The sequence below is a fragment of the Mustelus asterias genome, chromosome 8 (genome assembly GCF_964213995.1).
Source record: "Mustelus asterias chromosome 8, sMusAst1.hap1.1, whole genome shotgun sequence".
Taxonomy (NCBI): Eukaryota; Metazoa; Chordata; class Chondrichthyes; order Carcharhiniformes; family Triakidae; genus Mustelus; species Mustelus asterias.
Genome location: NC_135808.1, coordinates 28,874,964 through 28,897,507, shown reverse-complemented (window position 1 = coordinate 28,897,507; position 22,544 = coordinate 28,874,964). Strand labels below are relative to the sequence as shown.

The following is a 22,544-nucleotide window of genomic DNA, read 5'->3' as shown; positions in this document are numbered from 1 at the left end:
GAAGTGGAGACAGAGTCAATGGATGGGAGGCTGGTTTCCACCTAACCTGCACGTCTTTCGGACTGTCGGGGGAAACCGGAGCACCTGGAGAAAACCCACACAGACACGGGGAGAACGTGCAAACTCCACACAGACAGTGACCCGAGGCAGGAGTCGAACCTGCTCCCTGGCGCTGTGAGGTAGCAGTGCTAACCACTGTGCCACCCCAAAGCATGTGGGGGTCGCTGGTTAGGGCCAGCATTTATTGCCCATTCTGAATTGCCCTCATGAGGTGACTGGACAAATACTTAAAGGGACAGAAAATTGCAGTGATAAGGAGAAAGAGCTGGGGAGTGGGACTAATTAGATTGTGTTCCAAATGACCTAGTGCAGAGTCCACGGGCTCCTCCTGTGCGATACCTTCCATGATTCTGTTTCCCACATTAAAACAGAGAGGAGATAGAGGAGGGGGAGACAGAGAGAGAGAGAGAAGGGGGGGGGAGAGAGAGAAAGGAGAGATGGGAGAGAGGGAGAGGAGTGGGAGAGTGAGAGGAGAGGGGGAGAGAGAACAGGGAGACAGGGAGAGGGCGAGAGAGAGAGAGAAGAGGGGGAGAGAGAAAGAAAGAGTGAGCGAGAGAGGAGAGGGCGATAGAGAGGAGATAGAGGAGGGGGAGACAGAGAGAGAGAGGAGAGAGAGGAGGGAGAGAGAGAGAGAGAGGAGAGGGGGGAAAGAGAACAGGGAGAAAGGAAGAGAGAGGGAGAGGGAGAGAGAGAGACAGAGAGAGGAGGGGGAGAGAGTAGGGGGAGACAAGGAGAGAGTCTTGATTTCTCTCTCCTTTCCTCCTCCCCTCTGTACTCTATGAACAGTATGCTTTGTCAGTATAGTGCACAAGAAACAATACTTTTCACTGTATCCCAATACATGTGGCAATAATAAATCAAATCAAACTTATCTAGATGCTTTTCCCATCGCCTGATCAAATAACTCCCCTTTAAATCTAGCAGCATGTACTTCACACGCTTGGCTATATGTTTAATGGGGAACATCATGAGGTTATCCATGGCCATGAATGGACACCATCACAGGCTTTGTCAGCCCAGTGCTGTTTCTATTGGTTCTGCCGCTGGGGTTAGAGATGAGGCAATCTGTAAAGCGCACACCGACCACCACAGTGTATCCTCACTGCATCGATCCCTGAAATGTGAGCTGTACATTATCGAATGTCTTTATTTGTCAATAGCTCAGCTTAAAGGAAGCAGCTGAGGGAACATGAAAGCAAGGAATGATTGTATACAACCGCGTTAGAATGATTATCGTGTTTACATGTAAACATGCTGGAAGGACATTAGTTGGGGTTTAATTTAGCTTCAGATCACAGCTTCAACTCAACAAAGGGAATGCTTCAAAGCACAAGAGGGTTGTATTTGCTAATTTAATTACAAAGCCGGTTTTCAATGACATTTGTTTGGTATTCTGTGACACTGAAATACATGGCATGCACAGTGCAGAAACAGGCCATTCAGCCCAACTAGTTCCAAGGAAATTCAGCATGTCCGCTATGACTCTCACCAATTTTTACAGATGCACCATAGAAAGCATTCTTTCTGGTTGTATCACAGCTTGGTTGTGGCTCCTGCTCTGTCCAAGACCACAAAGAACTACAAAAAGGTCTTGAATGAAGTCCAGTCCATCACACAAACCAGCCTCCCATCCATTGGCACTGTCTACACTTCTCGCTGCCTCGGAAAAGCAGCCAGCATAATCAAGGACCCCACGCACCCCGGACATTCTCTCTTCTACCTTCTTCCGTCGGGAAAAAGATACAAAAGTCTGAGATCACGTACCGACCGACTCAAGAACAGCTTCTTCCCTGCTGCCATCAGACTTTTGAATGGACCTACCTTGCATTAAGTTGATCTTTCTCTACACCCTATCTATGACTGTAACATTCCATTCTGCACTCTCTCCTTTCCTTCTCTATGAACAGTATACTTTGTCTGTATAGCACGTAAGAAACAATACTTTTCACTGTATGTTAATACATGTGACAATAATAAATCAAATCAAATCAAAATCAATTCCACAACAATGTTCAACACAAACCTCCTCCCACCTAATTACATTGTTCGTCTCGAGTATTTAGGGACATGAACCCGCATCAGATAGTTGGAGAAGGCTGCAGATCTGAGCACAGTACTCCAAGTGGGGTCTGACGAGGGTCTTATATAGCTGCATCATTATCCCCGGACTCCGAAACTCAATCCCTCGATTGATAAAGGCCAGCACACCATACACCTTCTTAACCACCTCCTCCACCTGCGGGGCCAATTTTAGAGTCCTATGGACCCGGACCCCAAGGTCCTTCTAATCCTCTACAGTACTAAGAGTCTTTCCCTTTATATTGTACTCCTTCATCCCATTCGACCTGCCAAAATGGACCACTACGCATTTATCTGGGTTGAAGTCCATCTGCCACTTCTCCGCCCAGTCTTGCATCCTATCTATGTCCCTCTGTAACTTCTGACATCCCTCCAGACTGTCCACAACCCCACCAACCTTCGTGTTGTCGGCAAACTTACCAACCCATCCCTTCACTTCCTCATCCAGGTCATTTATGAAAATGACAAACAGCAAGGGTCCCAGAACAGATCCCTGGGGCAGACCGCTGGTGACCGACCTCCAATTATAAAAAGACCCATCTATACCCACTCTCTGCCATGGCTGACATTTTTCTCATCCCCATTCTCCTGCCTTTTCCCCATAACCCCTGATCCCTTTATTAATCAAGAACCTATCTATCTCTGTCCTAAAGACACTCAATGACGTGCCCTCCACAGCCTTCTGTGCCAAAGAGTTCCACAGATTCACCACTCTCTGGCTGAAGAAATTCCTCCTCATCTCTGTTTTAAAGGATCGCCCCTTCAGACCCTCGTCAGACCCCACTTGGAGGACTGTGCTCAGTTCTGGTCGCCTCATTACAGGAAGGATGTGGAAAAGATTGAAAGGGTGCAGAGGAGATTTACAAGGATGTTGCCTGGATTGAGTGGCATGCCTTATGAGGATAGGCTGAGGGAGCTCGGTCTTTTCTCCTTGGAGAGACGTAGGATGAGAGGAGACCTAATAGAGGTATATAAGATGTTGAGAGGCATAGATCGGGTGGACTTTCAGAGGCTTTTTCCCAGGGTGGAAATGGCTGCTACGAGAGGACACAGGTTTAAGGCGCTGGGGGGTAGGTACAGGGGAAATGTTAGGGGGATGTTTTTCACACAGAGGGTGGTGGGCGAGTGGAATCGGCTGCCGTCAGTGGTGGTGGAGGCGAACTCAATAGGGTCTTTGAAGAGACCCCTGGATGAGTACATGGGACTTAATAGGATGGAGGGTTATAGGTAGGCCTAAAAGGTAGGGATATGTTCGGCACAACTTGTGGGGCCGAAGGGCCTGTATTGTGCTGTAGTTTTCTATGTTTCTATGTTTCTATGATTGAATGGCGGAGCAGACTCGATGGGCCGAGTGGCCTAATTCTGCTTCTATGTCTTATGGTCTTATGGCCTTACTTGTGACTAATAAATAAAAACTTTACCTGCTTGACTTCAGTGACGTTTCATTTTGAGATTTACTTTCAACTGCCAGCAGCTCTCAGCAGCGGAAACCTCTCCATTTGGGGCCACCAAAGGTTCAGAGCTGCCAGCTGAGTGGGTTGGTGGCATCGGTGGCACACCCACCTGCCTGCCATCCACAAGTGATGGGATTGGCCATCGAGCCTGCTCCTTGAATGGATGATGCGTTTGGAGGTGGTCGGTGACGAGACTGCCTCTGGGAATATTCTTGTGCTGGTCCCACTGCTGCCCAGTGACATCTCAGCACCCCCACTTAGTCCCAACATTGGCAGACTGGAGCTCACAGGAAAATTCTGCTCTATGATTGTCCCCTGCAGGTTTAGGGTGTTCGTCCGAACTTTGAAATTGGAGTTGTTAATGTAAAATTGTAGTGACTGGGTTCCAAACAGGAACATCTGGGTCACTTCCCCCACTCGGAGATTACGTCCTGGACAGGTACCCACTTTTCAACATCTGCATCAACATTGTGACTGATGGACTCCCATTAAAATACAGGTCAAAGGGGCTTTCAAAATCTTCATCTTCAAACAAAGACCGTAAGATATAAGAGCAGAATTAGGCCATTCAGCCCATCAAGTCTGCTCCGCCATTCAATCATGGCTGATATGTTTCTCAACCCCATTCTCCTGCTTTTTCCCCATAACCCCTGATCCCCTTATTAATCAAGAACCTAACTATCACTGTCTTAAAGAAACTCAATGTCCTGGCCTCCAGAGCCTTCTGTGGCAAAGAGTTCCACAGGTTTAGCACTCTCCGGTTGAAGAAATTCCTCATCTCGGTTCTAAAGGGTCGTCCCTTTACTCTGAGGCTGTGCCCTCAGATCCGAGTCTCGCCTACTAATGGAAACATCTTCTCCACGTCCACTCTCTCCAGGCCTTTCAGTATTCTGTAAGTTTCAATGAGATCCCCCCATATCCTTCTAAACTCCATCGAGTACAGACCCAGAGTCCTCAAATGTTCCTCATACGTCAAGCTTTTCATTCCCGAGATCATTCTCGTCAACCTTCTCTGGACCCTCTCCATGGCCAGCTCATCCTTCCTTAGATACAGGGCCAAATATTGCTCACAATACTCCAAATGTGGTCTGACCAGAGCCTTATACAGCCTCAGCAGTACATCCCCATTTTTGTATTCGCGTCCTCTCAAAATGAACGCGAACATTGCATTTTCCTTCCTAACTTTTGTTTTATTCATTCATGGGACATGGGCGTCGCTGGCTGGCCAACATTTATTGCCCATCCCTAGTTGCCTGAGGGGAGTTAAGAGTCAACCACATTGCTGTGGCTCTGGAGTCACATGTAGGCCAGACCAGGTAAGGACGGCAGATTTCCTTCCCTAAAGTTAGTGAACCAGATGGGTTTTTCCGACAATCGACAATGGTTTCATGGTCATCAGTAGATACTTAATTCCAGATTTTTTTTTTATTGAATTCAAATTCCACTAACAGGATTTGAACCTGGGTCCCCAGAGCAATACCCTGGGTTGTTGGATTAATAGTCTAGCAATAATACCACTAGGCCATCGCCTCCCCAAGTCAACCTGAAAGTTAAACTTAAGAGAATTCTGAACCAGGACTCCTTGATTATATTTGAAATTCTTTCTCTGTTTCTGCCTTATCCGTTTCCTGATTGAATCAACAATTGTTCCCCTGTGCACTGTTTCTCTCTTCCTCTTCATAAGCAGGGAATTCTCTTCCTTGCATCTGTGCTCTTCCTCACTGTGTCAATATTATATCATCTCCTACCTTTAACTCATTCTGTCATTGGAAATCTAATCCGTGTAATGTCTTACATGCAAAGGACAGCAGAAGTTTGGAACTTTCTTCCACAAAGGACAATTAATGTTAGATCAAATGTAAATGTCAAAGTTGAGATTGACAGCGTCTTCTTATCCAAGTGTGAAACGATATAGGGCAAAGGCAGGTCAGCTTGGAGTTAGGTTGCAGATCATCCATACTCTCACTGAATGGCAACAGAACTTGTTGGACTGGGACTAAGTGGCCAACTCCCAAATTCTTACTCTCCCTTTCCACAGCGCATTCCACCCACCCTGCCTCACCCCTCGAATTTCTACCTCCTGCTGTCAAGAGATCTTAAAAAACCCAATGGAAACAGGTTCTTTCCTTTTCGAGATTGGTGGCAGCTTGGGCTATGAACCTTGGACCCATGCCCAGTTCATGTGTGAGGATGAGGGTTATAGAAGAGAATAGAATCCCTACAGTGCAGAAGGAGGCCATTTGGCCCATTAAGCCTGCACCGACCACAATTCCATCCGGGCCCTATCCCCACAACACCAAGTATTTACCCTGCTAATTCCCCTGACACTCAAGGGCAAATTAGCATGGCCAATCCACCTAACCTGCACATCTTTGGACTGCGGGAGGAAACTGGAGCACCCAGAGGAAACTCACGCAGACACGGGGAGAATGTGCAGACTCTGCACAGGCAGTGACTCAAGCTGGGAATTGAACCCGGCTCCCTGGCGCTGTGAGGCAGCAGTGCTAACCATTGTGCCACCATTCCATCCTTCGGTCTGTCTCAGCTAACAGAGAGAAAACTACACCCACAGCACCCAAATGATTCCCACACAGCTCCGAGGGGGTGAATCGTCCTCGGAAATTCTGCCAAAACTCTGGTGGAAATTTGGACATGAACTCGGGGGGAGCGCCGAGGCAATTCCTGGCACCCCACCCTTCCACTATTTCAAAGTTAATTCCAATCCTTTGCATGAAGAACTCCCTGATGACAATATGAAATTTCCTGTTCACCAGTTAGAATATTTGCTTCCTGGATCTGCTGATCTAGATTAACTTTTTCAGGATAGAAAAGGGGCAAGTGGGACATAAAGACCAAGGGTTCATTAGCTCCTGTGATTTCTTAAATGAAGTGTCGAGTAATAATGTCATGACATGTGTTCCCATCAGACCTTTCAATATGCACTTAACGTGCATGCAGTTAAGTACGAGGGGGAAAGCTCAAAGGAGTGTGAGGGGCAAGTTTTTAGGTATCTGGAACACGCTGCCAGGGATGATGGTGCAGTCAGATACGATAAGGGTGTTTAAGGGGCTTTTAGATAAGCACTCGGCACGGTGGCACAGTGGTTAGCACTGCTGCCTCACAACGCCAGGGACCCAGGTTCAATTCCCGGCTTGGGTCACTGTCTGTGTGGAGTTTTCACATTCTCCCCGTGTCTGAGTGGGTTTCCTCCGGGTGCTCCGGTTTCCTCCCGCACTCCAAGGATGTGCGGGTTAGGTTGATTGGGCATGATAAATTGACCCTAATTGTCAGGCGGATTAGCAGGGTAAATGAGGGCTATGGGAATAGGGCCTGGGTGGGATTGTGGTTGGTACAGACTCGATGGGCCAAATGACCTCCTTCTGTACCGTAGGGATTCTATGAATATACAAGAAATAGAGGGATATGAACCAAGGGCAGGCAGAAGGGACTAGTTTAAGTAGGCGTTGTGGGCCGAAGGGCCTGTTCCTGTGCTGTGCTGTTCTGTGTTCTATGTTTCTGTACCATGTAGATGCTCTCTGTAAGTCACCCATCTTTTATTCAATGTTTACGGTGTTCCATGCAGAAACCCAGCTCCAGTTGCGGGCTATGGAGCAGAGAGTGTCAGTCGATCCCAATATAGCTTGCACTTTGTTATCTTCCGAACTTTGTGCAAATCCTTTCGAAGCTGCTAACTCCTGGAGGTGTTTGCTTGACACCCAGACCTCTTAGTGGCAGCTGAACCTTTCAGGAATGATACACGGACCAGGATAAGCCTGAGCAAGAGAACAAGTGGCAGCTCACTGTATCTTTAAAGGCCAGGCAAATACTTTCGGGACCATTAACTCTATTGACCTAAAAATTAATCAAATCTGTTGGACTGGCAGCAATGTCGCGCACTACACTTGCTGGCAAGGCTTTGCTGGTTTTTCAAATATAGTCGTGCATGAGTATTATGAGCTGCCAATCAATCCCATCAGAACAAACTGACTCCACTGTCGTGATGCAGAGTTCAGCAGTTTGATACTCCTCACTGGCTTATCAACGCCTCTACTTTCTCAGGAGACTAAGGAAATTTGACATGTCAGGCACGACTCTCACCAACTTTTACAGATGCACCATAGAAAGCATTATTTCTGGTTGTATCACAGCTTGGTATGGCTCCTGCTGTGCCCAAGACCACAAGAAACGACAAAAGGTCATGAATGTAGCCCAGTCCATCACGCAAACCAGCCTCCCATCCATTGACTCTGTCTACACTTCCCGCTGCCTCGGAAAAGCAGCCAACATAATCAAGGACCCCACGCACCCCGGACATTCTCTCTTCCACCTTCTTCCGTCGGGAAAAAGGTACAAAAGTCTGAGGTCACGTACCAACCGACTCAAGAACAGCTTCTTCCCTGCTGCCATCAGACTTCTGAATGGACTTACCTTGCACTAAGTTGATCTTTCTCTACACCCTAGCTATGACTGTAACACTACATTCTGCACTCTCTCCTTTCCCTCCCTATGTACGGTATGCTTTGTCTGTATAGCGCGCAAGAAACAATACTTTTCACTGTATACTAATACATGTGACAATAATAAATCAAATCAAATTCAAATCAAATCATCTGAAGTGCCAGGTGACAGCACCCTGAGTTCTCATCCAGTGCCTCCACTATTCCCACACCATTCACAGGCACCCAGCTTTTATTCAATAAGCTCTGCATCAGCACAGAACAGTAGCTAGATGGCTGTAGAGTCCAAAGAGAGAATTGTACCAACCCTTTCTTTAAAGCAAACACAATTGTGAATAATTCGGGTAAAGTTAGACACTGCTCTGATACATTTTTGCTGATTATCAACCAGTATCTTTTTAACTGTTTATGGCACCCACTGTATTTCTCTGCCTTACGTTAAACTTAATATTGGTGAATTATTCTGTGTGCAGTTCCAAAGGCTGACATGTATGCCCTGACACCCAGCCACTCTCCAGCAGGCTGTCTGAGCATGTGAGGGGTGATTCCAGTCAAGCCCAATGGTGTGCAGAGCCTCACCCACCTTCCAGACACAGGTATGTTTCTGCGCCAGGTAAGGACCAAGGCATGGGTCATTTCAGCTGGGAATGATACACTCAGACTGTAGCACAAGGAAATCTGATTCAGATTTAGCTGTTCCGTAACCCATGCAGGAACATGAGGTCTTCAACAAGGTCGGACTCTGAAAAAGATGTGCTAATTTGAATTGAGACAATCTGTATTCCGACATATTGTATTGAGCGAATGCATCCTGTGCCAAACTGGACTGAGTCGATCTAAGCTGTCAATCCAAATGGGGTCAATCTGAATGGGGTCAATTTGAACTGCGTCAGTCTGAACTGCGTCAGTCTGAACTGTGTCAGTCTGAACTGAGTCAGTCTGAACTGTATCAGTCTGAACTGCGTCAGTCTGAACTGTGTCAGTCTGAACTGTGTCAGTCTGAACTGAGTCAGTCTGAACTGTATCAGTCTGAACTGAGTCAGTCTGAACTGCGTCAGTCTGAACTGCGTCAATCTGAACTGTGTCAGTCTGAACTGCGTCAATCTGAACTGTGTCAATCTGAACTGAGTCAGTCTGAACTGTGTCAGTCTGAACTGCGTCAGTCTGAACTGCGTCAGTCTGAACTGCGTCAGTCTGAACTGGGTCAGTCTGAACTGCGTCAGTCTGAACTGCGTCAGTCTGAACTGCGTCAGTCTGAACTGTGTCAGTCTGAATTGCGTCAATCTGAACTGTGTCAATCTGAACTGAGTCAGTGTGAACTGAGTCAGTCTGAACTGAGTCAGTCTGAACTGTGTCAATCTGAACTGTGTCAATCTGAACTGGGTCAGTCTGAACTGCGTCAGTCTGAACTGGGTCAGTCTGAACTGTGTCAGTCTGAACTGTGTCAATCTGAACTGTGTCAATCTGAACTGGGTCAATCTGAACTGGGTCAGTCTGAACTGAGTCAATCTGAACTGCATCAATCTGAACTGCGTCAGCCTGAACTGTGTCAGTCTGAACTGCGTCAGTCTGAACTGTGTCAGTCTGAACTGGGTCAGTCTGAACTGCGTCAGTCTGAACTGAGTCAGTCTGAACTGTGTCAATCTGAACTGGGTCAGTCTGAACTGTGTCAATCTGAACTGTGTCAATCTGAACTGGGTCAGTCTGAACTGTGTCAGTCTGAACTGAGTCAATCTGAACTGCGTCAGCCTGAACTGTGTCAGTCTGAACTGCGTCAGTCTGAACTGTGTCAGTCTGAACTGCGTCAGTCTGAACTGTGTCAGTCTGAACTGCGTCAGTCTGAACTGCGTCAGTCTGAACTGCGTCAGTCTGAACTGCGTCAGTCTGAACTGCGTCAGTCTGAACTGTGTCAATCTGAACTGAGTCAGTCTGAACTGTGTCAATCTGAACTGCGTCAGTCTGCACTGAGTCAGTCTGAACTGTGTCAGTCTGAACTGGGTGAGTCTGAACTGCGTCAGTCTGAACTGCGTCAGTCTGAACTGGGTCAATACGGATTGATTCAATCTGAGTTCTGAAGCAGAACAGTGTTTGAGTTTAGCGCCTGTCGGATTGCAAAGTGAACCTAATCTTGGAGCCTCCCATTATTCCTTTCCTCCCAGCCTGAATTGAGTACGAGACAGGCAGAGTTGTGTTTTTGCGATGATATTGTTTGTAATTAGCAGCAAATAAAGGAGCAGATCGTGTCCTTCCCCCAGTAACACCATAGACCACCAGGGGGGCACAGGAGGAGGTGCACAATGTGTACATGGCTTGGCCATGTTGTACAAAGCCTGGTGCAGTGCACTGTGGGACCAATGCTGTGGCTTGAACTTGGGGTGGAATGTCTTCTCCATTGGGAAACTTAGCACATGGGAAGAGGACTTAAGTGTAACATCCTTTGCAAACCATCCTTCTACTTCCCCCTGGCTCTCAGAGAGTGCTTTGTGGTTGTGATTCTGACACTCTGTGTGAGTCTTACCTTCCATGGTATTGGTAAGCACACTGGCTGCACTGACTGCCCGCTCTCTTTGATGTATCTCTTCCAGGTAGCCCAGAGAGGCACGATGATCTGTCAGCAAATGTTTCTTACTGATTTCGGTCTCCGACTGGGAAGACTGCACAGGGGGAAGAAAGAACAGAGTTAAGCCTGGAGGATAATACCACACAAAAACTTCCCTGTTTAACCCATCGGGAGCAGGATACTGCACAACTGCCTTTTTCCTGGAATAACTTCTCCATCGTTGATGCCATTAACCTTTCAGTCAATCATCAACTGGGAAGAATGTTTGCCTCCATCTATCACTCATTAAACATCTTCAAACATGCTGTGCTTCTTTATGTTTGAGTAGTTTAGGAATGTGGCAGAATCAGCATTCTGACAAGAATGTTCTCTTCATCATAGAATCCCTCCAGTGCAGAAGGAGGCCATTCAGCCCATCGAGCCTGCACCAACAACAATCCCACCCTGACCCTATCCCTTTAACCTCATGTAACCTTGGTCCCTCTGACACGAAGGGTCAATTTAGCATAGCCATTCAACCTAACCCGCACATATTTGCAGTGTGGGAGGAAACCGGAGCACCCGGAGGAAACCCATGACGACATGGGGAGAAGGTGCAAACTCCACACAGACAGTGACCTGAGCCTGGAATCGAACGCGGATCCCTGGCGCTGTGAGGCAGCAGTGCTAGCTACTGTGTCACTGTGCTGTCCGTGATATCCAGGGCCATTCCTTAATCACCCCTTCCCTCTCCATAGCAAATTTCGATGCAACAACTGTCCTTTCACCTCCTCTCCCACCACAGTTTGAAAGCTCCAGATGTTCCTTTTGGATGAAGCAGCGATATACGTGTACTTAAAAGGACAAAGAACTGTACAGCACAGGAACAGGCCCTACGGCCCACCAAGCCTGTGCCGACACATGACGCCGTTCTAAACTAAAGATCTTTTGCCTCCACATGGTCCGTATCCCTCTATTCCCTGCATCTTAATTCTTTCAATTTAAACTACTGAATTAGTTCCACATGCTGAGATCTCCTCTACATCAGAGAGACCCAAACCTAGACCTGGGTGAACACAGAATCATAGAATCCTACAGTGCAGAAGGAGGCCATTTGGCCCATCGAGTCTGCACCCGACCACAATCCCACCCAGGGCCCATCCCCATAACATCACGCATTCACCCTAGCTAGTCCCCCTGACACTAAAGGGCAATCTAGCATGGCCAATCCACTTAACCCGCACATCTATGAAGTGTGGGAGGAAACTGGAGAACCGGGAGGAAACCCACGCAGACACGGGGAGAACGTGCAGACTCCGCACCTAAGCCGGGAATTGAACCCGGGTCCTTGGTGCTGTGAGGCTGCAGTTCTAGCCACTGTGCCACCGTGCCGCCCACTACACCAAACACTTCCGTTCAGTTCCTGGGCTTCCAATCGCTTGTCATTTTAATTCTCTGTCCTGCTCTCAGACTGACCTTTCTGTCCTTGGTTTGCTCATGTGCCAATGAAGCAAGATGCAAGCTCGTCTTTAAACTGGGCATTTTTGCAGTCTTCTGGACTCAACATTCAGTTCAGAATTGGATCATAACCTCTGCTTCCACTTTGTTTCATGTTTCTCCACTGGTTTGCTTTCCCTTTTGCTTCTCTCCTGTTTCCTCCATTTTATGTTTAGGTGGTTGTAATCTGGCCATTCACACCTGCTCTGGACACCTCTTTCATTTCTTCACTTGCCCCACTACGACCTTTGGCCTTACACCACCAGTTCTATCATCGTTTAACCTCTCCTGCCCTCAGCCCTGTCAATCTTATTGACCAACCAAATAAACTAAATCAAATTAACTAAGGGGCAAATTAAAAGGGACAGCTCCCAAAAGGAGGGGAACCGCCCAAAACAAAGGACGAAGTAGAAAGGAAAATTTAAACATCAAATTAAAATGTGATTAAAGGGGTTGATAATACACCCTATCCCCTGAGGTGCCCAGCGGGCACGGAATATGTTAATGGTGCCCTCGGACACCGCGTGCTCCCTCTCCAGGGATCCCGGCTACTCCTACTCCTAGTTCTTATGTTCTTATGTTTTTATTGCAGTGTTAATGTAAGCCTACTTGTGACTAATAAATAAACTTTACTTTACATTAACACTGCAATGAAGTTACTGTGAAAATCTCCTGGTCGCCACACTCCGGCGCCTGCGCGGGTACACTGAGGGAGAATTTAGCATGGCCAATTCAGATAACCAGCACGTCTTTTGGACTGTGGGAGGAAACCGGAGCACAAAATGTGCAAGTTAGGTGGAATGGCCATGCTAAATTGACCATTGTGTCAGGGTGATTAGCAGGGTAAATATGTGGGGTTAAGGGGATAGGGCCTGGGTGGGATTGTTGTTGGTGCAGACTTGATGGGCTGAATGGCCTCCTTCTGCACTGTAGGATTCTATGATTCTAACAGCTGCCCGAATTGACTGGGCAGGACACCAGATCAGAAGCGTGTCTAAATCTCCTCTTGCTCCAATAAACGCACCAAGCTGGGAAGAATGAGTATATTTGCTGTTTAACTGGTCAGTCCCACAAGGGTGAAATGCTGCTTGTATCTGGTATCACAGACATTCTTAATGAGCTGTTTAAGCAATGAATCAATATCCCTTTCTGCAGCCTGGAGCCAGAGAGCGAGTATTCCCATTGGTGGCTGGGCTTGGCTTAATGTCTGCACCTAAATCATGGAATTCTGAAGCACTGGGAAGGATGGTGCCAGAAAAAAACAGGTTGATGATCAGTATCCCCTTAAAACAACGACTGACTGAGGGAATTGAATGGAATTAGTCAGAGCCAAATAGATGTCCCTGGTAACAGTAGGTACAGTGCAGTATATAGTGGACTGCATGGTCTCCTCATTCCATGATCTCCTGAGCTGTAATCTGCAATGCAAGATGGGTTCCATCTTAAATAGAATCATAGAATCCCTACAGTACGAAGGAGACCATTCAGCCCACCGAGCCCACACCGACAACATTCCCATCCAGGTCCTATCCCTGTAAATCCTACTCATCCCCCTGATACAAAGGGTCAACTTAGCATGGCCAATGCAAACCCAGGGGGTTTCCGAGATGTGTGGGTTAGGCGGATTAGCCATTCTAAATTGCCCCTAAGTGTCAGGGGGACGAGCTAGGGCAAATGCAGGGAGTTATGAGGATGTGGCCTGGGTGGAATTGTGGTTGGTGCAGACTCAATGGGCTGAATGGCCTCCTTCTGCACTATATGATTCTATGAACCAGCACATCCTTCGGACTGTGGGAAGAAACTGGAGCACCTGGAGGAAACCCACGCAGACACGAGGAGAACATGCAGACTCTGCACAGACAGTGACCCGAGCCGGGAATCGAACCCGGGTCCCTGGCGCTATGAGGCAGCAGTGCTAACCACTGTGCTACTGTGCCGCCCTCGAGTTTGAGCTATTCCTTAACTCAAAAAGCAAACTCTCTCCTTTTAAAAACCACTTTCACCAAAGAGCCGCTAAAGTCGAAAGGACGCGTTTTTGAATGAAGAATAATGGTCTGAAATAATCACAGATTACCGTGCGGTTTCTTCACTCCCTTCATCTCACACTTAGAAATACTGATTCGTGCCATTGGCTGAAAACTGTTGTGACATGAGATGAATTATTCCTGGAAATGGGAGTTGGATCATTTTTGATTCCGATTGAAAGAGACGAATCCGGTCAGAAATGACCAGACTGGTGTAGGCTACACCAGAGCATCTTACCCAGGCCCACCCCCTGCCCAATCCCCATAACCCCACATATTTACCCAGGGCCGCACGGTGGCACAGTGGTTAGCACTGCTGCCTCACAGTGCCAGGGACCTGGGTTCGATTCCCGGCCTTGGGTCACTGTCTGTGCGGAGTCTGCGCATTCTCCCCGAATTGGCCATGTTAAATTCTCCCTCAGTGTACCCGAAGAGGCGCCGGAGTGTGGCGACAAGGGGATTTTCACAGTAACTTCATTGCAGTGTTAATGTAATCCTACTTGTGACACTAATACATAAACTTTAAACTCCATCAGAAGATTAAACTAGCAGGGGAAGTCCCAGATTGTGCTCAGCTTGTGTTTGGGCCAAGTGACTGTTGTCTTCCCCGAATTGGAATTTTTCCACATTCTAAAAAAAGGTCGGATTTCCTTAATTGCCGCAAGCCCTACAGAGAATATAGAATATTTCCAACACTCATGCAGACTAATTTGTTTTTATGTTACTAATGCAACCCCTTGACACAGAGCCGTGGGGAGGGGGGGTAGGATGCAGTTTTTACCTTCCTAATTCCCAGGCAGCAAGTTTGTCAATCTCGCCCAGAGGTAGAAGTGGGATTCCCTTCTCAGGGAGAATGTTTGCCTAGCTCAGACGGACGGAATATTTTAAACGGGAACTAATTAGGATTAGCGCACTGAAGAGTTGACCTATGATAATCCCGGGATACAGAATCATAGAATCATAGAAACGTAGAAACATAGAAACTAGAAGCAGGAGTAGGCCATTCGGCCCTTCGAGCCTGCTCCGCCATTCATTTTGCTCATGGCTGATCATCGAATTCAATACCCTGATCCCCTCTTTCCCCCATATCCCTTGAACCCTTTAGCCTCAAGAGTTATATCTAATTTCTTCTTGAAATCACATAATGTTTTGGCCTTAACTACATTCTGTGGTAGTGAATTCCACACATTCACCACCCTCTGGGTGAAGAAATTTCTCCTCACCTCAGTTCTAAAAGCTTTACCCCTTATCTTCAAACTAAACCCCTAGTTCTGGTCTCCCCCACCATTGGGAACATCCTTTCTGAATCTACCCTGTCTCACCCTGTTAGAATTTTACAAGTTTCTATGAGATCCCCTCTCACTGTTCTAAACTTCAATGACTACTATCCTAACCGAGATTAGTCTCTCCTCATATGACAGACCATCTCAAGCAAAACTGGGCCATTCTGCCCATGATGGCAATTCAAGCTCTTTGAAGGAGTGTTCCAATTAATTCCACTCTCTTGCTCTTTCCTGGAACAGAAAATTCCCTTTTCAAGTATTTATCCAATTCCCCTTTGGAAGTTACTATTGAATATTCTTCCAGCGACTCTGGATAACATGTTCCGGAGCATAACTACTCATTGTGTAAGAAATAATTCTTCTTTATTTGCACCCAACATCATACCCCCGGTCACCTGGCAATGATCTGAAATTAATCCATTATGAATGCATTTGCTATCTCTAGACTTGACCAGTCCAATGTTATTCCTGGGCACCCTCCCATAAACACGAGCTCATCCAAACCTCTGCTGACCTGATCCTGATTGGCAGCAACTCCCATTCACCCATCACCTCTCTGATCCATAACAGTCCAAAGATGTGTGGGTTAGGTTGATTGGCCACAGTAAATTGCCCCTTAGTGTCAGGGGTACAGGCAGGGTGGATAAGTGGGGTTATGGGGATAGGTTGGTGAGATTGTGGTCGGTGCAGACTTGATGGGCCAAGTGTCCTCCTTCTGCACTGTAGGGCTTCTATAATGAGTCTACAAGGTTATGGGGGACATGGACAGAGTGGATAGTCAGAAGCTTTTTCCCAGGGTGGAAGTGTCAATTACTCGGGGGCATGTATGGTGCAAGGGGCAAGGTTTAAAGGAGATGTACAAGGCAAGTCTTTTACACAGAAGGTGGTGGGTGCCTGGAACTCGCTGCCGGGAGAGGTAGTGGAAGCGGATACGATAGTGACTTTTAAGGGGCATCTTGACAAATGCATGAATAGGATGGGAATGGAGGGATATGGTCCCTGGAAGGGTAGGGGGTTTTAGTTAAGTCGGGCAGTATGGTCGGTGCAGGCTTGGAGGGCGGAAGGGCCTGTCCCTGTGCTGTAATTTTCTTTGTTCTTTGTTCTAATACACTGTTTCCCCCCCCACCTCCATCCCCCACTCTGTCTAGCAATGCTTTAATTTTAAAATTCCCATTCCTCTTTTCCATTCCTTCCGTGACTTCGCCCCTCTCGATCTCATGTACTAATCTGTGCCTGATTGCGGGTTTGGAGAAGGGGAATGTGGATGGCCCAAGGGGATAAATGGCCTATTCCTGTCCCGTGTTGCCATATTACAAGAATTACTGCATTTACATCAGTACTTCAGGAGCTGGAAAGCCCTTTGGGGCATGCTGTGGTTTTAAAAGTCACTTTTTAAAAGCAGGTCTTTCTTTTCCATCGATCGTTATTTATCATTGGGACATGACAGGGTGGTCCCTCGCTTCACAAGAGCTGGACTGCTTCCCATTCAAGGACAGTAAGAAGTTTAACAACACCAGGTTAAAGTCCAACTGGTTTATTTGGTAGCAAAAGCCACACCATCATGACCCCCATTGGAGGAGCCAGGGAATCATCTGAACTGCAGGTGGCGCCCTTTAGCTTTGCTGGGTCAAAGGTGGGGGTAGGAGAGATCTGGATATGGTAGACAGGGCGGATAGGGTAGGCAGCGCGGACAGGGTAGACAGGGCGGATAGGGTACAAAGAACAAAGAACAAGAGCATTGGAGGGAGTGCAGAGAAGGTTCACCAGGTTGATACCGGAGATGAGGGGTTTGGATTATGAGGAGAGGCTGAGGAGATTGGGTTTGTACTCGTTGGAGTTTAGAAGGATGAGGGGGGATCTTATGGAGACTTATAAGATAATGCGGGGGCTGGATAGGGTGGAGGCGGAGAGATTCTTTCCACTTAGTAAGGAAGTTAAAACTAGAGGACACAGCCTCAAAATAAAGGGGGGTCGGTTTAAGACAGAGTTGAGGAGGAACTTCTTCTCCCAGAGGGTGGTGAATCTCTGGAATTCTCTGCCCACTGAGGTGGTGGAGGCTACCTCGCTGAATATGTTTAAAGCGCGGATGGATGGATTCCTGATCGGTAAGGGAATTAAGGGTTATGGGGATCAGGCGGGTAAGTGGTACTGATCCACGTCAGATCAGCCATGATCTTATTGAATGGCGGGGCAGGCTCGAGGGGCTAGATGGCCTACTCCTGCTCCTATTTCTTATGTTCTTATGTAATAGAGCACAAGAACAGGCCCTTTGGCCCTCCAAGCCTGTGTCGCTCTCTGGTCCAAACAAGACCATTCTTTTGTATCCCTCCATTCCCACTCTGTTCATGTGGCTATCTAGATAAGTCTTAAACGTTCCCAGTGTGTCCGCCTCCACCACCTTGCCTGGCAGCGCATTCCAGGCCCCCACCACCCTCTGTGTAAAATACGTCCTTCTGATATCCGTGTTAAACCGCCCCCCCTTCACCTTGAACCTATGACCCCTCGTGAACGTCACCACCGACCTGGGAAAAAGATTCCCACCATTCACCCTATCTATGCCTTTCATAACTTTATACACCTCTATTAGGTCACCCCCTCATCTTCCGTCTTTCCAGTGAGAACAACCCCAGTTTACCCAATCTCTCCTCATAACTAAGCCCTTCCATACCAGGCAACATCCTGGTAAACCTCCTCTGTACTCTCTCTAAAGCCTCCACGTCCTTCTGGTAGTGTGGCGACCAGAACTGGGCGCAGTATTCCAAATGCGGCCGAACCAACGTTCTATACAACTGCAACATCAGACCCCAACTTTTATACTCTATGCCCCATCCTATAATGGCAAGCATGCCATCTGCCTTATTCACTACCTTCTCCACCTGTGATGTCACCTTCAAAGATCTGTGGACTTGCACACCCAGGTCCCTCTGCGTATCTATACCCTTTATGGTTCTGCCATTTATCGTATAGCTCCCCCCATGTTAGTTTTACCAAAATGCATCACTTCGCATTTATCTGGATTGAACTTCATCTGCCATTTCTTTGCCCAAATTTCCAGCCTATCTATATCCTTCTGTAGCCTCTGACAATGTTCCTCACTATCTGCAAGTCCAGCCATTTTTGTGTCATCCGCAAACTTACTGATCACCCCTGTTACATCTTCTTCCAGATCGTTTATATAAATCACAAACAGCAGAGGTCCCAATACAGAGCCCTGCGGAACACGACTAGTCACAGGCATCCAGCCGGTAAAAGACCCTTCCACTACCACCCTCTGTCTTCTGTGAACAAGATGTGGAGATGCCGGCGTTGGACTGGGGTAAGCACAGTAAGAAGTCTCACAACACCAGGTTAAAGTCCAACAGGTTTATTTGGTAGCAAATACCATAAGCTTTCGGAGCACAGCTCCTTCGTCAGATGTCCAGATATCCACTCCATCTGATGAAGGAGCTGTGCTCCGAAAGCTTATGGTATTTGCTACCAAATAAACCGGTTGGACTTTAACCTGGTGTTGTGAGACTTCTTACTGTTCTGTGACCAAGCCAGTTCTCCACCCATCTAGCCACCTCCCCCTTTATCCCATGAGATCCAACTTTTTGCACCAACCTACCATGAAGGACTTTGTCAAACGCTTTACTAAAGTCCATATAGACGACATCCACGGCCCTTCCCTCGTCAACCAGGTCAACCAGGGTAGACAGGGCGGATAGGGTAGACAGGGTGGATAGGGTAGACAGGGTGGATAGGGTAGACAAGGTGGACAGGGTAGACAGGGTGGATAGGTTATTCAGGGTGGGTAGGGTACACAGGGTGGATAGGGTAGACAGGGTGCACAGGGTAGACAGGGTGCACAGGGTAGACAGGGTGCACAGGGTAGACAGGGTGGATAGGGTAGACAGGGTACACAGGGTAGACAGGGTACACAGGGTAGACAGGGTACACAGGGTAGACAGGGTACACAGGGTAGACAGGGTACACAGGGTGGATAGGGTAGACAGCGAGGACAGGGTAAGCAGGGCAGATAGGGTAGACAGCGTGGATAGGGTAGATGGGGTGGATAGGGTCGACAGGGAGGATAGGGTCGACAGGGCGGATAGGGTAAGACCATAAGACCATAAGACATAGGAGCGGAAGTAAGGCCATTCGGCCCATCGAGTCCACTCCACCATTCAATCATGGTTGATTTCAACTCCATTTACCCGCTCTCTCCCCATAGCCCTTAATTCCTCGAGAAATCAAGAATTTATCAATTTCTGTCTTGAAGACGCTCAACGTCTCGGCCTCCACAGCCCTCTGTGGCAATGAATTCCACAGACCCACCACTCTCTGGCTGAAGAAATTTCTCCTCATCTCTGTTCTAAAGTGACTCCCTTTTATTCTAAGGCTGTGCCCCCGCGTCCTAGTCTCCCCTGTTAATGGAAACAACTTCCCTACGTCCATCCTATCTAAGCCGTTCATTATCTTGTAAGTTTCTATCAGATCTCCCCTCAACCTCCTAAACTCCAATTAATATAATCCCACGATCCTCAGACGTTCATCGTATGTCAGGCCTACCATTCCTGGGATCATCCGTGTGAATCTCCGCTGGACCCGCTCCAGTGCCAGTATGTCCTTCCTGAGGTGTGGGGCCCAAAATTGCTCACAGTACTCCAAATGGGGCCTAACCAGTGCTTTATAAAGCCTCAGAAGTACATCCCTGCTTTTGTATCCCAAGCCTCTTGAGATAAATGACAACATTACATTTGCTTTCTTAATTACGGACTCAACCTGCAAGTTTACCTTTAGAGAATCCTGGACTAGGACTCCCAAGTCCCTTTGCACTTTAGCATTATGAATTTTGTCACCGTTTAGAAAATAGTCCATGCCTCTATTCTTTTTTCCAAAGTGTACGACCTCGCACTTGCCCACGTTGAATTTAATCAGCCACTTCTTGGACCACTCTCCTAAACTGTCTAAATCTTTCTGCAGCCTCCCCACCTCCTCAATACTACCTGCCCCTCCACCTATCTTTGTATCATCGGCAAACTTGGCCAGAATGCTCCCAGTCCCGTCATCTAGATCGTTAATATATAAAGAGAACAGCTGTGGCCCCAACACTGAACCCTGCGGGACACCACTTGTCACCGGTTGCCATTCTGAGAAAGAACCTTTTATCCCAACTCTCTGCCTTCTGTCTGACAGCCAATCGTCAATCCATGTTAGTACCTTGCCTCGAATACCATGGGCCCTTATTTTACTCAGCAGTCTCCCGTGAGGCACCTTGTCAAAGGCCTTTTGGAAGTCAAGATAGATAACATCCATTGGCTCTCCTTGGTCTAACCTATTTGTTATCTCTTCAAAGAACTCTAACAGGTTTGTCAGGCACGACCTCCCCTTACTAAATCCATGCTGACTTGTCTTAATCCGACCCTGCACTTCCAAGAATTTAGAAATCTCATCCTTAACGATGGATTCTAGAATTTTGCCAACAACTGAGGTTAGGCTAATTGGCCTATAATTTTCCATCTTTTTTCTTGTTCCCTTCTTGAACAGTGGGGTTACAACAGCGATTTTCCAATCCTCTGGGACTTTCCCTGACTCCAGTGACTTTTGAAAGATCATAACTAACGCCTCCACTATTTCTTCAGCTATCTCCTTTAGAACTCTAGGATGTAGCCCATCTGGGCCCGGAGATTTATCAATTTTCAGACCTTTTAGTTTCTCTAGCACTTTCTCCTTTGTGATGGCAACCATATTCAACTCTGCCCCCTGACTTTCCTGAATTGTTGGGATATTACTCATGTCTTCTACTGTGAAGACTGACGCAAAGTACTTATTAAGTTCCTCAGCTATTTCCTTGTCTCCCATCACTAGATTACCAGCGTCATTTTGGAGCGGCCCAATGTCTACTTTTGCCTCCCGTTTGTTTTTAATGTATTTAAAGAAACTTTTACTATCATTCCTAATGTTACTGGCTAGCCTACCTTCATATTTGATCCTCTCCTTCCTTATTTCTCTCTTTGTTATCCTCTGTTTGTTTTTATAGCCTTCCCAATCTTCTGACTTCCCACTACTCTTTGCCACATTATAGGCTCTCTCTTTTGCCTTGATGCATTCCCTGACTTCCTTTGTCAGCCATGGCTGCCTAATCCCCCCTCTGATAACCTTTCTTTTGTTTGGGATGAACCTCTGCACTGTGTCCTCAATTACTCCCAGAAACTCCTGCCATTGCTGTTCTACTGTCTTTCCCATTAGGCTCTGCTTCCAGTCGATTTTTGTCAGTTCCTCCCTCATGCGCCTGTAATTACCTTTATTTAACTGTAGAACCTTCACATCTGATTCTGCCTTCCTTCTTTCAAATTGCAGACTGAATTCTACCATATTATGATCACTGCTTCCTAAGTGTTCCCTTACTTTAAGATCTTTTATCACGTCTGGCTCATTACATAACACTAAGTCCAGAATAGCCTGTTCCCTCGTGGGCTCCATCACAAGCTGTTCCAAAAAGCCATCCTGTAAACATTCAATGAATTCCCTTTCTTTGGGTCCACTGGCAACATTATTTACCCAGTCCACCTGCATATTGAAATCCCCCATGATCACTGTGACCTTGCCTTTCTGACATGCCCTTTCTATTTCGTGGTGCATTTTGTGCCCCTGGTCCTGACCACTGTCAGGAGGCCTGTACATAACTCCCATTATGGTTTTTTTGCCTTTGTGGTTCCTCAACTCTACCCACACAGACTCCACATCGTCTGACCCTATTTCGTTTAGTGCTATTGATTTAATTTCATTTCTAATTAACAAGGCAACCCCGCCCCCTCTACCCACCCCTCTGTCTTTTCGATAGGTTGTGAATCCCTGGATGTTTAACTGCCAGTCCTGAACCCCCTGCAACCACGTCTCTGTGATGCCTACCACATCATACCTGCCAGTCACAATCTGGGCCACAAGCTCATCTATCTTGTTCCGGACACTGCGGGCATTTAAATATAGCACCTTTAATTCCCTATTGACCGTCCCTTTTTGTTTTCGTAGTGTGGTGGACCTTGGTCTACTGAGCCTTTCCAGACACTGTGTCATATTTTGTGAGATGGGGACTATCGTAACCTCTCCTGAGTGCTGTCTTTTCGTGATTTTTTGTAATCCTAAGCAGCTACGCTTCCCACTGATTC

The 22,544-nt window shown here is 47.2% G+C and overlaps 1 protein-coding gene across 1 annotated transcript in view; it reads right to left on the bottom strand.

The window, feature by feature from the left end:
- LOC144497697 (sodium channel protein type 1 subunit alpha-like) overlaps positions 1–22,544 on the bottom strand; it is a 139,537-nt gene that overhangs the window by 54,292 nt on the left and 62,701 nt on the right. The window contains exon 11 of the mRNA XM_078219140.1: positions 10,569–10,704. Within this exon, the coding sequence (XP_078075266.1) occupies positions 10,569–10,704 (136 nt within the window). The remainder of the gene's footprint in view (positions 1–10,568; positions 10,705–22,544) is intronic.